At 40.3% G+C, this 16248-nt stretch overlaps 1 protein-coding gene across 1 annotated transcript in view; it reads left to right on the top strand.

Annotated features, from left to right (window-relative positions):
• The window catches only part of PRKAR2A (protein kinase cAMP-dependent type II regulatory subunit alpha), a 142042-nt gene that overhangs the window by 85988 nt on the left and 39806 nt on the right, over nucleotides 1-16248 (top strand). The window contains exons 3-4 of the mRNA XM_032781796.2: nucleotides 10631-10683; nucleotides 13571-13654. Of these exons, the coding sequence (XP_032637687.1) occupies nucleotides 10631-10683; nucleotides 13571-13654 (137 nt within the window). The remainder of the gene's footprint in view (nucleotides 1-10630; nucleotides 10684-13570; nucleotides 13655-16248) is intronic.

Here is a 16248-nt window from a genome sequence, read left to right as displayed (position 1 = left end):
CTGCATCACCAGCGCTGGATTCGCTACACCCGTAGCAGACCAGGAGTACAGCCAGCGCTGCAGACAGGGAGTTGCAGCGCTGGCTGAGCTTTGTAAGTGTGGATACTGAGTAAGTTGCAGCGCTGTAACCCCCTCACCAGCGCTGCAACTTGCAAGTGTAGCCAAGGCCTTAGAGGAGAAAGGGAATGATTGGAGTCATTGCTGAATGGAGAAAGGGGGCATGGTGGTGGAATCAACTGTCATTGAATGTTGGAGAGAAGGGAGCTGATGGTTAACTGTTGGGTGTTACTGGCTTTCTAGAATCTAGAAACTTTTGGAAAATGGGCAGGACATCTGATAAACTGTTTCTCTACAAAGCTGGTTAGCTCATCTTATTTCGTAGTCTTCAGTGTTAGAATGAGAATTGGGAATCTGACTGTGGTAAATGTGAAAATTGTTGTTCAGTAGTGCAAATGAGTAATTAGCGATTACTGATTACCAGTATCAACTTATAAATGTATCAGGGTTAACATGCCCAGAGTTGAAGTAAATGGTAGAAAACAAGTAATCAAATGAACTGAAAATAACGTAAACAGGATTCTTCCAATGTAATATGTAAATGTTAATGTAACCCAAGCTGGACCGACATAGTGGTTTGAGTCTGCTACTGGCTTTGAGCTAACTGACCTGAGTGGCTCAGCTCAGGCAACAGACTCATGGTTTTAGATCCAGAAATTCTGGGTTCATCCCTGCTGCTGCTGACCCTCACGCAGGGTAACTAGAGAAACAGGGTTTGTGCTCATCTCAAATTGCAGGAAATCAGTTTCTTTGGATTCATCAGGACCAAACATGCCATTGAGCAGCGATTTCATTACTGAGAAGCAGAACACTGAGCTTCATCATACAAATGAGAATTTTTTTGATGGCATCATTGTCTTTGAAACATACCCAGAACTATAAAGTGTTCCAGGTCTTATAACAGCTCTTAGTGTCACTGTCATTAAGGAGCAATGTCTGTTCTTCTTTGATATTCCCAAAAATGTCAAAATGGCAGTCACTGATCTATAAACAACTAAAAAGGCAAAGATGTGAGCTTGCTAAAGTTGGCAGTCTTCTGTTATGTAAAGAATGTTGCCTTAAATGTAGCACAAAGTGGACACTTTAAAGGAATGATTGCAAAACACATTTGCCTTGGGTATACTCCACTCATAAGTCCATTATTGGATGAAAAAAAAGAAAAGAAAAATTAAGCATTTATATGGGTAAAAATATATTAATATTGATTCATGGCTATGTTCAAGTTACAGAAAATGCCATCTCCAAGAGTGCAGAGAAAGTGTGACAAAGGAGGTCTTTGTTATTTGCTAAGATAAGAAAAATATAAAATGAAAAATATGAGAACATCTCTAATGTAAACTTCACTGTTGGTGTTTGAGGTTTTTGGCATGCTGTTTGCACTTTGAGTGTCCCACTTTACATAATTCTAACTCACATTTTTGGAAGTTCAATAATCTTCCACAATCTGAGCCTTGTGGTTGGTGATTTGAAAAAGCAGAATTGATGCCCCAAATTATGGCCCAGATACAATCTTCTTGAAAGTTCTGAGTGTGTTCACCTGTGAATCCTAGCTACCATATGTGTTTTGATATTTGCCCTGAGCCACAAGGACTTTGTTCTGTAACACGCATGATATGTTATGAACAAAGGACTATACAAGGATGGGACAGTGATGATGGAGAAAGCAAAGACCCTTTAGCTGGAGAGAGTTTTTAAAAGGAAAAAACTCGTTTGACAGTTTTTTATAGATGTTATTAAAGATGGTGATAACTGTCCTTTTGGAGAGAGGGAGAAATTAGCTGGAATGGGCTGGAGCTGTTGTTGTTGCTTTTCAAGTCCGATCCTGTTTCCTAGAAGACAATACACACACACAGAACAACAAAGATAGAAAATGCAACTTCTATCCCTCCAGGAGGGAGTATTGGGCAGAATACTACATCCTCTCATTATTCTGCCCATCAGTTAGGTCTAGTTTCCGACACTCCAATTTTGGTTCACTGATTTTTCATTTCCACACTTTTCTTGCTAACCAGGCATGATCTTAACACAGTCCTTGAGTGATATCAGTAGGCCTTTTTGTTTAAACTAATTCAGTCTGCGCATCTTGTTTTTGTACCTTTTTCCCATTAACACTTGTTCGAGGTTATTGTGACATTTTATGAACATACTCGCTCTTTTTACAGTGGAGCTCACAACTGGGGTAAATGTGTAGCTGCGGTGATGCAAATGCCTGATGTGTATGTGCTGCACTGGTGCAAGGCATAACTTACGCTGGTGTGCCATGTCTTGCTGTAGTTATTATAAAAACTCCATGTAGACAAAGTCTGATTCCACTGTCTCGTTATCAGCGATGGATTCAAGAAGACAGTGCTAACAAAACTTATCTTTAGGGTAGTCTGTATATGTAGGCTTCCCACAAATATCTGTCTGGTAGACACTGAAATAGCCAATAGTGCTAATTCAGTCATATACGATAGTGGAGCATTTTACCTTTTTTTCTTCATGAAAAAGTAAGGATCAGCTTGGTGTGATCAATGTTTATAATATAACCTACTTATGAGTAACCTTTAGTTGTCCTTACGTTAACTTTTCGTGAATATGCTAAAAGATTTTGTATATAGTTAATGGCAGCAAAAGGAACAGATGCACAGCATTATTATTCAAGCACAGACAGTATGTTAAGGCACCATGGTGATTAACTTGATATAAAAATCTAAAGAGATAACATTGCTGTAAAAGACCCAGATAGTCTGTTTCCCCAAGCAGCTTACAAATTAAAATAAATGGCGATAAAACTGAATACGCAGGGAGATGCACTAGAAGATGTTAATATACAATATTTTTCTTGCATTACTAATTTTGTAAAATACTGGGATGGACAGGGCATTTGATTGCCATTTGTTAGCATGTCAGCCTTGTTGCTAGTTTGTAGTACTCCACAGTATTTAATCTCTGGTTCAGAATTCCTAATTGTGCTATATCTCCTCTCTTCCTCATCTGTCAACAGATATTGTATTACTGTTCTAGCTACCAGGAAGCAAGAGCAGTCAGAAACAGAATAAAGGCACCAGCCTACCCACTTCCACAATGAAACTTCCAGAGTGAAGCAAAGACAGAAATATAATGGAAAAGAGCTCACTATTTAAAAGCAATCCCTGAGCAGGTGTGGGAGGGTAAGTAGTATGGGAGACAGACTATATGACAAACAGACCTGCCTATTAAGTTACTTTTCTTTGTCATATTTATCTTAAGTCTGGTCTACACTTACAAAATTAGGTTGTTGTAAGATGCCTTGCGTCAACCTATTTATGCATATAGCTACACTCAAATTTGTCTCTAGCTGTCATGCATGCCATTATAGCAACACAATAAAACTAGCTCCCCAAATGGCATAAAGCGTTTGTCAACTTACTGAGGTTGACATCAGGAGAGTTTAGATACCGCGTGAGCGGTGTTGACTGTAACAGTCCTCCAGCAGCTGTCCCCCAGTGCTCCATTCCCTGCAAGAGTGACTGCTCTGGTACTATGTTAAACTCCACAACTCAGGGGTCACAGAGTTGAAATGCGATTTTCTGATTGCCCATCATGGTGAACATACCTAGCTGCTCACTCTTGTGTGCAGCTGCCCAACTGATTCCTGCCTGGAGTAGACAGGAAATATTGGATCTCCTGGGCCTGTGGGGAGAAGATTATAAAAGCACAGCTACAGACCAGCCATAGAAACGTTAAAAATTGGTATAGCATTGCCTGTGTGGCTTATTTGCACATTATTGGGTGGGGAAAAACAGTGCAGAAAAGTAAAGTTCTGTTTTTGGATAATCAAATTACCTTTATTAGTTCACAACTAATATTGCAAAATGGTAGTCAAAGCAAACAGTACTTGTAAATGCATACCAAGCACCACAGAATTCATAACCATCAGGAAAATAACCAGTCCTATTTATAAATGCACAGCAAGCACTGTGCAATTCTTAGCAGCACCCAAAGCTCCAGGTCCAGAGAACTCTCCAGCACAGAACACTACTGTGGCTGACTTTAAAGTGTTCTTTCAAAGCCTCCCTCAACTGCATAGCTCCACATTGGGTTCTTCTGATAGCCTTGTAGGTCAACTGAGAACCTTGATATGCATATCTAGTGGTGTGGGTGTATTTATAAAATGGAGTTTTTTGGGAAGGCTTTATCATAGAGGAGGATCTTGTGATGTGCCTTAACGATAAACAGATTATGGAACAGTCTGAAATCCTTCGGAAGCTCATTCCACACTCAGATCCTCCTAATCAAGAACCCTTTATCTATGGCTCTCATGTGTTGCATTGTGGGCTTAGTTAGCTGTTTTGTCCTAGAAGAGCACAACTGGCCATGGAGGGTGATGTGGTTACTGATTTAGCTGGGTCCTGACCTGTTGATGGCAAAAATCAATGCTAGAGTATGAAACTGGCAGTGCAGTTGGACTGGGAGTCAGTGTAAGGATCAGAGCATAGGAATAATGTTCTCTCAGTGGCCTGCCCCTGAGAAGGGAGGCTGCTTTGTTTTACATGATGAAGAGCCTCTATATTATTTTCTTCTTCAGCCCCAGATACAGTGAGTTGTGGTAGTCTATTGTGGAGCTAGTTTATGAGTGGATTATTTTAGCCACATCCTTGTTGTTTTCCTTCAAATTACAATGCTGTACTTTTATTGTTAAAAGAAATGGTGATAGCAAACAGTAAGATGTAGGAGGAGAGATGATCACACAGAACTGCTGAGAATAAAATGCCATACCTGACCACCTGCAACAGTGCTTCTCAACCTGGGGTGCACGATGCCATTTCTGGAGTTGCGAGACATGCCAGATTTTTTTAGAAGGTAAATCATTGAAGACATAAAATAAGCAAACGCACGTAAATACAACTACCTTGTTTCATTAAACCTATGTATTTATTAACATTATACATTTTTAACAATTACTGCAATATACAGACAATATACAAACAAAAATTATTTTCAAGTTTTTAAGCTAATTATAGGAGTGCGAGAACATATTTTGAGAACAAAAGGGATGCAGGCTGCAGTAAAGGTTAAGAACCACTGTGTTTGCTAGTCTAAGCCTTGGTAATCAAACTCTCCCTGTCTGGGAGAAATCTTGAAAGGATATTCCTTAATTCCAACGAGAGCTTCTTAGCAATAGTCTCAACACAATTGAGGGGGACAAAGTCTAAGCCCAAACTCTGGATATTGGGTAGAACATTGCTGGAGAAAACTTTGACCTGTATTGTGGCCTCTTAAGTTCTTAACTACACATCAGAAGGTACCTGACTTTTAGCATGTTCAGATAAAAATTATTTAAGATTCCTTATTGCATGGAGGAGGAATGAACTCTAGTTACTGGTAAGATAATTAGACTGATTTGCTAACATTACTGAGTGAATAGAATACCACACAATCTACAGCAGGGAGCATCTGTCTTGTAAGATGTTACTTACGGAATCTTCAGAGCTCTCTCACAGTAGATTATCATCCCTATTGTAAGATGAAAGGAAGAGGAAGACTTACAAACAGAACTGCTAATAAATAATTTTCCCTTTTGTGTACCTTTTGTCATACAGAATGAGTGTGTACTTACCCTTCTGGGGTTTGTAGCTTTTTAGGTTGCTTATCCACTCATAATACTACCTTTCTTTGGAACATGGAGTGCTTCATCTTTCCCCACCAGAGCACAATGGAGTCTCTTTGAACAAGCCCTTCTAAGATGTTGATTGCTCGTCAGCAAACTAGTATGAAATGGTCATCAAATGGTGGAGATGGACCATCAAGACATATTCAAATTACTCCAAACTAATAGAGGGAGAATAAACTGTTTACCTACTGATGTACTAGACAATGAACAATAGATATTGTTCATACATCAGCGGGGTAGCCATGTTAATCTGAATCTGTAAAAATTGACAGAGTCCTGTGGCACCTTATAGACAAACATGTACTGGAGCATAAACTTTCATGGGTGAATACCGCATTCGGCATCTGATGAAGTGGGTATTCACCCATGAAACCTAAGCTCCAATACTTCTGTTAGTCCATAAGGTGCCACAGAACTCTTTTGTCATTGTTCATACAGTTAATGACTTCAGCATTTGGCTTCATTGTTGTGATGTGAATGAATGGTTTGCAGTATGTTTTAGTATTCATACTGTAGCAAATTGCCGGTACTACTATGATGGGTCTTGCGCTTTTTCTTCTTGGGGAGGGGGTTTCAGGGAGCTGTTTCTTGCCCCTGAACTGAAATATTAACTGCCCCACTAGTGTCCTCGAGGAGAGGAATGGAGAGGGAGGGACTCGAGCCCACCCTCTACGAGTCCCAGCCCAGGGGCCCTAGGGATAGCGGTAAACTACTTGAACTAGCAGTTCCTTCCCCTGGGCTACTTCCCTCTCCTGCCCTTCAGCTTGTGGGGGCTTCCTACTCTTCTTCTGCACAAGCCAGGTGTCCCTTTACCTAGGGTCTTGGTGGTCTTAGCCCATCGCAGCACTTCTCCAAACTTCCCTCTGCTTCCCTCCAAACTGCTCTCTGCTCCAACTCCAATCCACTCTGTTTCTATTCCTTCAAACTGTTTTCTGTTCCAACGCCTTTCCCTGTCCGATTGAAGCAGGGGGTTTATATCAGGTGACTGGCTTCAGGTGCTCTGATTAATCTATAGCAAACTTTCTTCCCTCTGCAGAGAATAAGGCTCCCTTCTAACCCTCTCCTGCTGCCCTCTGGCCATGCTGTATCACATAACCCAGAAAAAAATGGACTCAAACTTAATTAGCTAACATAGTAACTGTATTTATACCTTTCTGCTTATGGAACATATGTAAACACCTTAAACGTTGCTAAAATGATAGATTTTTGTAACCCCTATGAAAGACTAATGACTAGATTATTGGTGATCAGTACTGTATGCTTCTCTAAATTAGTATTCAGCAACTTCCAAATAGAGTTGGTTCTAGATTTTTAAAACCTGCTATTTTTTTTAATTTCTTCCTAAATCCGTTAATTTGTTAGATGTCATTGTAATGAGCTGGGCATTTTGCCAAGTTTTCAGTATTGTCAGGCTAATGAACAAGGTACAAAAGAACATGCCTGTCTATTTTCTTTTAAAATTTTAAATGGTGTACAGGCTTAGCTGCAAGACTACCCTTATTAAAGCAAGAGCAGAAGTAGGTAAAAACAAGAATGACTTTTCACCTTGTGTCTGCACATATGTGCATCTCATATGAATGTAATCGAAGTCCACCTAGATACGTAAGAACTGTCAAAGCTCTCAAATTAATAGAAACATTTTCTTTTAAAGACTTATCTTTCTAGAACTTGGAGAATATTTGGCTCTTAATATTCCCCAAAAGGTCATTATGTACCAGATTTTACTAGTTATGAAACTGTAGTGGAAGAAAAGTTTGCCCTGAAACACTCAGAAACTGAACTAAAATGACATCAAAATTCTTGACAATGACCATTATAATTGCCTCTCTTACATGGTGACAGTAGCTGTGCTGGTCCCAAGATGTTAGAAACAAGATGGAGGAGGCAGTATCTTTTATTGGACCAACTTCTGTTGGTGAGAACTTTTGAGCTCACACAGAGCTCTTCTTCAGGTCTGTGTAAGCTCAAAAGCTCGTCTCTCTCACCAACAGAAGTTGGTTCAATAAAAGATATTACCTCCCCTACCTTGACTCTCTAACATCATGATTGTGTCAGTAATAACTAAAGGTTAAAGTCATTTGGCTGGGAATTGTCTTCCTCGTAACCTCATTGTATGCATGCAATAAGTGTTCACTGCCTATTGTGTCCTCTTTTAAATGGTGTGCAAAAAGATTATTTAATGTTATTTTAATTCTGGGCTTTCACTTTGTTAATCCAGATATAGGTGATTAAAATCTAGTGTGTACTGATTTAAATATGTATTATTGGGTGTTATAAACATCAATTGATTATATATTTCTGGCTCTACAACAGAATTGAACTATTCTGATCAGTGGCTCCCAAGTCTTTTATCTCTGTGTATATCATAGAATCTCAAGGTTGGAAGGGACCTCAGGGGGTATCTAGTTCAACCCCCTGCTCAAAGCAGGACCAATTCCCAACTAAATCATCCCAGCCAGGGCTTTGTCAAGCCTGACCTTAAAAACTTCTAAGGAAGGAGATTCCACCACCTCCCTAGGTAACCCATTCCAGTGCTTCACCACTCACCTAGTGAAAAAGTTTTTCCTAATATCCAGCCTAAACCTCCCTCACTGCAACTTGAGACCATTACTCCTTGTTCTGTTATCAGGTACCACTGAGAACAGTCTTGATCCATCCTCTTTGGAACCCCCTTTCACGTGGTTCATATAATGTGCGGAGGATGTATGAAATTATATAATATATATTTTATGTGTAATATATTAAATGTAGTGTTTCTGGAACGTATTGCAAAGACTTACAAGAAGGAAGTCCTCCTCAGCTCCAGAAACAACCCATAGCTGCCGATAGTGGGGGATAGAGATAGGGCAGCAGCATCAAAAGATGTTACTGAACCTGCTTAGTCCGTGTGAGCATGCTCAGTACAAGCCAAGCAGCAAATTAGGGGGAGGGGACATATGACCTCACATGCTCTTCCCACGCATCGCCTCTGCTTAGCTCAGGGGGGTTCTCAACATTTTCTTTGAGGCCTCCTTCAACATGCTATAAAAACTCCAGAGCCAAGCAGGGGTAGGGGAGACTCAGGGCTCTGGGCTGAGGTGGGAACTCTTGGGCATAGGCCTAGTTTGACTTCTTCTGTTTTGGGGGAAGGGGGCGCAAAGAATTGCAGGGCTCTGGCCAGCTCTGCACAGCAGGATTCAAGGAGGGAGCATGACTTCCACCCCCCTGTCTGGGGCTGTGTGCCGATGGCTGCTCCCCGAGGGCTCTGCTGGCCCCGGAGCCGTCCAGGCAGCTCTGACAGCCTGCGGGAGTTGAAGAGCAGCTGCAGCCCCGGGCACCAGGAGCAGATGAAGGCATGCCATGGCACCACCAGCCAGAGGAGCAGCTTCCCCTCACTGCCTGGCTCCGGCTTCTGGCCTAGGACCAGGCCAGAGAGCAGGTCCTGAGGGGGGCTGCGGGAGAGGAGGAGATTGGGGGTGGAGCTGTTAAGGTACTGCAGTTTGGGGGGAGGGCAACACCCTTGTGCTCCGTCAACTCTGCCCATGGGCTAAAGGTTTCAGCCCCCCCCCCCCCCGGCTGCAGTGGAGGGGGCAGGGTTTCACCCCTGCTGCTCCAAGAAGGTGGGGGAGGAGCTCCGGGTTTCCGCCCTACCACTCCTGGCTGCAGTGAGGGGAAGGGGAGCTTGGGGCTTCAGGCCCCCCTTGCTCCTGGCTTCAGCAGGGGGGCGTGGGGAGTTCAGGGTTTCAGCCCTCTCCCCACTTCAGTCCCATGGAGGGGGGGAGCACCAGGCTTGGGATTCAGCCCCACACCGCTCACTGCTTGGGGCACCGGGTTTCAGTGGCGGGGCTCTGCAGCCCCCCTGAAAGGGCTCGCAGACCCCAGGGAGCTGTGGACCCTCTGTTGAGAACTGCTGGCTTAGCTCCGAAGATACATTATAGGACAATGACCGTATACTGTGAAAGGTGCATGAGACACAGAAATAGTCTGTGCCCAAGGAGAAATGGGATTCTGCAGGAGATATTGAGAAGGACTACAGCTCGGCGGGGCGGGCTGTAATTGAATGTATGAAACGTTGGACTCTGAGAGGGGGGAGTGCAGGTGATAGTAGATACCAAGAGTTGATACTTACCCATCTGAGTAGTTATTAGTGTTAATGCATACTTAAAAATTGGGAAATTCTCTACCACCCTCCTCAAAAAAACCCTGAACTTTAAGATGAATAGATTCCATATTCTTCCCTTCCTCTCCAGGACAGACCATAGAAAGCAAATTAGTTATTCAGCAACCCATCTATACTCCACTAATCAGTTCCCCTTTTCAATCCTGCCTACCTGCTTTCTATGACTCACAGCCCACATCTTCACACTCTCATCCTAAGCCACCATCTTATAGCCTTAACGGAGACCATATTTATTGGTTACATTTTGTGTTTTGTTTATTAATAAAGGGTTTGTGTGAATCTATAGGTGTTGTATGTAGTTTTGAAATGTTGTATGTGAATGAGGGGTCGTGGCTACAAGATGGTTTTTCCTCTAATGTTTAGGGAAAGTTTTGTGAATGGATCTATGTTCATGATCATTATAAATGTGGTTATAAGACATTGCAGAATTGAAATCTGTATGTGTGCATAAGAGCACGGTATTTATAATTTGAAGGTAAGCTTGCTGGTTACAGGTAGAGTTTTAAAAGGTAGTTTTGGCCAATGTGGAGGAAGTTTACTCAGTCTTTTACATGCCCCTCATTTTGGTGTCTGGATATGACCATAAGGTAGCTATTCTGATAATAAATAGGATTTCATCCTTTGACACTGTGTCATTATTCTCACAAAAAATCACTTTAAAAACAAAAGTGAAATATAGAAAGGCAAATTTAGAGGGAAGGAATTGACATTTTATTTGTCTTATGCTCCTGTGAAATAGAGCTTTTGTGTAACCTTTTTTTCTTCTTCTTCCTATTAAGTTTGTGCTGAAGCCTTCAACCCAGATGAGGAAGAAGAAGATACAGAACCAAGGGTAAGAATGGGCAAATCACATCTGGCATAGTCTTTTGCATACATTAATGTACGTGTGAAGCACATCATCCCCTTGTCAGTTCTACATTTAATTCTGCAAAATGAAATGATTACTGACAAAGCAGAATAATTCTGAAATATTAAGTCTCTTTGTTCTGGGCATTCCTTTGGGCATTATGGGCTTTAATTTACAAATTTGTTGTCCAAAAAGATTTTAAAATTGTACCTATAGGCCTAATTATCTGCTTAAGTAACACTTGTTCAGACAATTCCTGGAACACTGGTGCTAGTGTGGCGAATTAGTGAAGGTTTAGCACAGCTCTCTGTCCGGATGCCTAGAATACCTCTCATGTTTTTCACTGCCTTTCTTATCAAAACAGTTCTGTTCTGGGAGAGCTTACCTGCTGCTTATATTGGAATTGCTTTGTTGAAATGTGCTTGAGCCTATAATCACCGATCGTTGTATCTTTTTAAATGCAGGCAATTTATAGGGATTATTACAGTTCAGATATTGTAATTGTATTTCTCGAGAGCTACTGTATATAACAAAATCTTGGTTGATAGGGATTGATATTTCCTTTAGGGACTTGTACTTTTGGAATGAAGCTCAGCTGGCTTGTCAGTCTTAAGGATATGTCAGATTTTCAATATTGTGAAAATCTAAAGGCATTTTAATTTATTCTAAAGGAGAAGATTCTTTTTAAATATTTTATTGCAAAATACTGAAAAATAGATGATAGGTGTGTCTAGTAACTGCAAATATGTTTTTGAAAAATGGATTCATTTGTGTTAGAGCAGGGGTTCTCAAACTGGGGGTCATGACCACTCGGGGTCACGAGGTTATTACGTGGGGTCGCGAGCTGTCAGCCTCTACTCCATATACTGCTTTGCCTCCACCATTTATAATGATATTAAATATTAAAAATGTGATTTTAATTTATAAGAGGGGAGTCGCACTCAGACGCTTGCTGTGTGAAACAGGGTCACAAATACAAAAGTTTGAGAACCACTGTGTTAGAAGTTTTGATTCCTGAGTAGTATTTTGACTTGTATTGTTTTTACATCAAGTTTTTCAGTGTGTTCTCATTTTTTTATTTAATGGCTAAGTACTTAATGGTGCAACTTTCTTTTAGAATCCTGGCTATCTATGTGGTTAATTTGAATCAATTCATCCTCTTATCTGCTTACTATCCAATTTTAACCCCCAGTGAATTTACTTCGACTTTGTTTTCATTATAATAAGGAATTATTTTAGTGAAGAAATGAACATTTGTTCTCTTTGTCTGGGAAGACATCATCTGAAGAAAACCAAAACTAAAAACTTCAGTTTTTTTTTTTTTTTTTTTTTTGTAGTGACATCAGATGAAATTCGGGTATCAAGTTCTTTAGATGATTTACTGGTGGTTATGGCCACTAGAAACATGTATCATAAGATTTTTGTACTGTCTAGGTATTTCTACTGTGATCCTCACAAAGGTATCTGGGTAGTATATCATGTATTTTGGATCTCATCAAGATTTTCAGTACTACAGATACTTTCAGTGGAATTTAAGGCTTACAAAAAATAAAATTTCAAATTCAGTTATTGTCCACATAGACCCCACTCTCATGTACATCTGCACCAAAATCTGAACCTTCTAGAAAGTTGTAGCCATTTGGGTTGCAAATACACTTGCTTGTGGAACCAACACTTACTGTGAGGCTACATACATTGCTATTGCTGGGATACCCTCTGTTCCTCCTCCTTCTTGTTCATTTCGTTCTTGGCTGTTTTTCTCTAGAAACATGGTTTACAGTCTACTTCTATTAATTTAATTTAATATTGAGTTTAGAAAAAAGTAAATAACTTTTGTTGTTAGTAAGCTGTGTGGATCTACTGGACAAACTGTTGTCATCTGAGATTTCAGTCTTCTTTTTATAAGCCCATCTTTTAGGATTGAATGACTAATTTTCACTGGTGCAAGGGGAAAGATTTTAGTTGCTGACCTCCCATGTCTAGTGTCTGAAAGTGCCTGGGAAGGGTAATTTGTCAGGGAGAAGCTCCTTCTGCACTAGCTTCACCTCTCCCATTCTCATAAAGGTCATGGGTCTCTTCTCCAGTTCTTGCTCATAAAAGGCACAGAGGTCTCTGGATCAGACAAGTCACAGCAGTTGAACTGGTGCCTGGTCCCTTTTTGCTCGCCTAAGTTCTGAACTTGGAGGAAAGAGAAAATAGAACAGTTTAGAAGAAAAGAGAGGTCTGACTTTGTTTTTTTACTTGGAATTGTTTTCTTGTTCCTTTTCTTCCAAGTTCTTGTGTGTGTGTGGAGGGGGGTGGTTCTTTTCCACCCTTCCATGCCGTACTCTGATCTAGTTTCTTAGGCAGGCTTTGTGTTTCAGCTGCCTGAAGATCACTAAACAATTCAGAAGTGGGAAAGAGTGGAAAAGAATTCCAGAATTTAAAAATAAATTCTTTTTCTCAAATAACTACTTTTAAGACACACACATATGTCAGATGCTCTAGTTATGTTAAGTATCAGTGGAGCTGTTATATTAAAACAACAAAGTAGTTGATTGAAGAGCAATAGTAAAACAGCTTTTGCTCACTCAGTTAAGTTTTCTGAATATTTGAATATTTGTTTTTGTCTGGATGTACGTTAAAAATAGGCTTTGTCAGAATATCAGTTTTTTTAAGTACGAGTTCCTGAACAATTATTGCCACTGTTCAGATATTATTTTTTCTTTCACTTTTCTTACATACATTATTTCACTTTTCATTCTTTTGAGGTTCCAGCTACATCAAGCATCTTACTTAACGTTGTGATTCCCTTTGTGAGGTTAAGTATGCTTCAGATTGTGATCAGATCTCTTCGCCGCCGTGACAGGCTTTGTTTTATTTTTCCTTGCAGGTAGTTCATCCAAAAACAGATGAGCAGAGATGTAGACTGCAGGAAGCATGCAAGGATATACTCCTCTTCAAAAACCTAGATCAGGTAGTACCGCTTCAGTGTTTGAACTACAGTCACTTAACGTATATATAATTACTAGCCATTTATATTGTTCTCAGTAGTGGAATATTGCAAAAGGAGTATTGTAGGAATACAAGGACATGCTGAATTTGTATCCTGTAATAGCCTCATTACAAAGGAGGATTCAACTAAGAAGCAAATATCAAACTTTTAAAAGGTTGAAGTAGAAATAAATACAGGTAATCTTCTCCATTATAGTCATCTTCTCCTGATTGAATGGGGGGAGAAATAGCACAGTGGTTAGAGCATTGGCCTGCTAAACCCAGGGTTGTGAGTTCAGCCCTTGAGGGGACCATTTAGGGATCTGGGGCAAAAAAAAATAGTTGGGGATTGGCCCTGCTTTGAGCAGGGGGTTGGACTAAATGACCTCCTGAGGTCCCTTGCAACCCTAATATTCTATGATTCTATGAAAAGATGACTATGAAGAATTTGTATTATTTCAAAAATCTAAACCCCCAAACTAGTAACAGAATATGAGAATATTTAAATTACAGTTGAATACATTTTTAAATAGAACTAGCTAGATGGCATAAGTATTCTCCAGTCAAGTCTTGAGCTCAGAATCCTGAGCTCTCCTTCGTAACCATTGCTAATGTTTTGCCCTGAACCATCACAGGATTCCAATCATCTTTTTGGCTGTTGGAAACCAGAGGTAAAAAACGTGATTTAGTCAGGTAGAACTTGAACAGAATCACTTCTTGCCCCTCACAAAAGAGCAGCACTGTCTTATGTAGCAGGTTGGTTAGATAAGCCTTGGAAGCCAGAAGGCCAAGAGCCAGAAGGCTTTTCGTAATATACTGTGAAACCAACGTAGCCGAACAGTCAAAGGCCTGACAGCCTTATTGCTGCTGCTAACTTGAGAATCACAAAGAGCTGTTAAAAGAAGCAGTAAGAACATTTCTAAACTCTTGTAGCTTTTAGGTTATGACTCTTGAGAAGGAAACAGTACACTGAAGTGTGAAGTGAGCCACCACCATCTGATGCAGAAAATAAGAATCTAAAGTATCATTCCATAGCATGGTTGTGGATTGCCCAGAAACACTGTTGCAGTATCCAAAGTAGAAGCAACTAATATGTGATACTCTGCTCTCTTAACAAGAATTTTATAACTGAATAGTTAGGCATTGTAGATCTGTGGTCTGACCTTCCTCAGCTCTTGTTTATATACACAAGTTGCACTGGTATAACTTTCTTCATATCAGTAGGAACTGCCTTGTTCTGAGACTACTTGTGCTTTGGGGATTCAGCGTTAATAGTTAGCTCTTGTAGCTGCATGAGTGCAAATCCCTAGTGCAGACGGGCAAAAATCATGATAAGCTGTGACTTGCACTGGTGCAGCACATTCTGCTTTGAAGCTATGGTAAGCTGCACCAGTGCAGAATATGGTTATTGTGGCTTTGCTCACTGCTGCTATGTTACTTTGTGATGACCTTGCCCACTATGTCAGATCATTCAAGTGATGATTTCCTTCGCTCACTAAAATGTACCCATTGATATTTGCGTACTAATATGCAAGTATTTTGACAGAATTCTCCAGTTATACAGCTGATGATGCTCACATGGTTTTTCATTGACTCTAATGCTCCTGCCCATCACTTTCACAGTGCCAGTTTCTGAAATATGAATTGTTTGCAGTCTGTTTTTGAGCATGTACATAAAGATCAAACACCAATCAGTCTGTTTTAATTCAATTACATATTTCAAGATTCTGATTAACATGATTTTTTTTAGACACTTTACCCAAGAAAATTGCATCCCTTTCTATTTTCACTAACGACAAACCCATTTTGCTAATGCTGGTGTTCTTATGCCAATAAGTGCTGCTTTGTACCAGTGTACGTGATTCTCTTTTCCCTAAAAATGGTTCAGAACTTGGAAGTTGAATCTGAGGAATATAGGTTGAAACTGAACACATCAGTCAGACACATAGATGAACAGATTGTTGGGGAAGAGTCAACATGGTTTTTATATAGGGGAATCATGCCTTCCCAAGCTTTGAGTTCTTTGAAGGGGTCAGCAAACATGGACAAGGGTGACCAGTGGATATAGTATACTTAAAGTTTCAAAAAGCCTTTGACAAAGGCCCTCACTAAAGGCTCTTAAAGTAAGTTGTCATAGGATAAGAGGTAAGGTCCTCTCATGGATCAGTAACTGGTTAAGACAAAAAACAAAGGATAGTAATAAATAGTTTTCAGAATGGAGAGAGGTAGGAAGTGGTATTCCCCCAAGGGCCTGTACTAGGACTAGTGCTGTTCAGTATATTCATAAATTATCAGGAGAAAGGATAAACAGTGAGGTGGCAACATTTTCAGAAAATACAAGATAGTTAAGTCCGAAGCAGACTGTGAAAAATTACAAAGGGTTATCACAAAACTGGTTGACAGGGCAGCAAAATGGCAGGTGAAATACAGTGTTGATAAACGCAAACTAATGCACGTTGGAACACACAGTCCCAACTATATACACAAAATGTTGGGGTGTAAAAAGAGATCTTGGTGCCATTGTGGATAGTTCTCTGAAAACATCCACTCAGTGTGCAGCAGCCATCACAAAATCTA

The sequence above is a fragment of the Chelonoidis abingdonii genome, chromosome 17, assembly GCF_003597395.2.
Source record: "Chelonoidis abingdonii isolate Lonesome George chromosome 17, CheloAbing_2.0, whole genome shotgun sequence".
In the NCBI taxonomy this organism is placed as follows: Eukaryota; Metazoa; Chordata; order Testudines; family Testudinidae; genus Chelonoidis; species Chelonoidis abingdonii.
The sequence above is the reverse complement of the archived record's forward strand: the minus strand, read 5'-3'. Positions and strand labels throughout refer to the sequence as shown.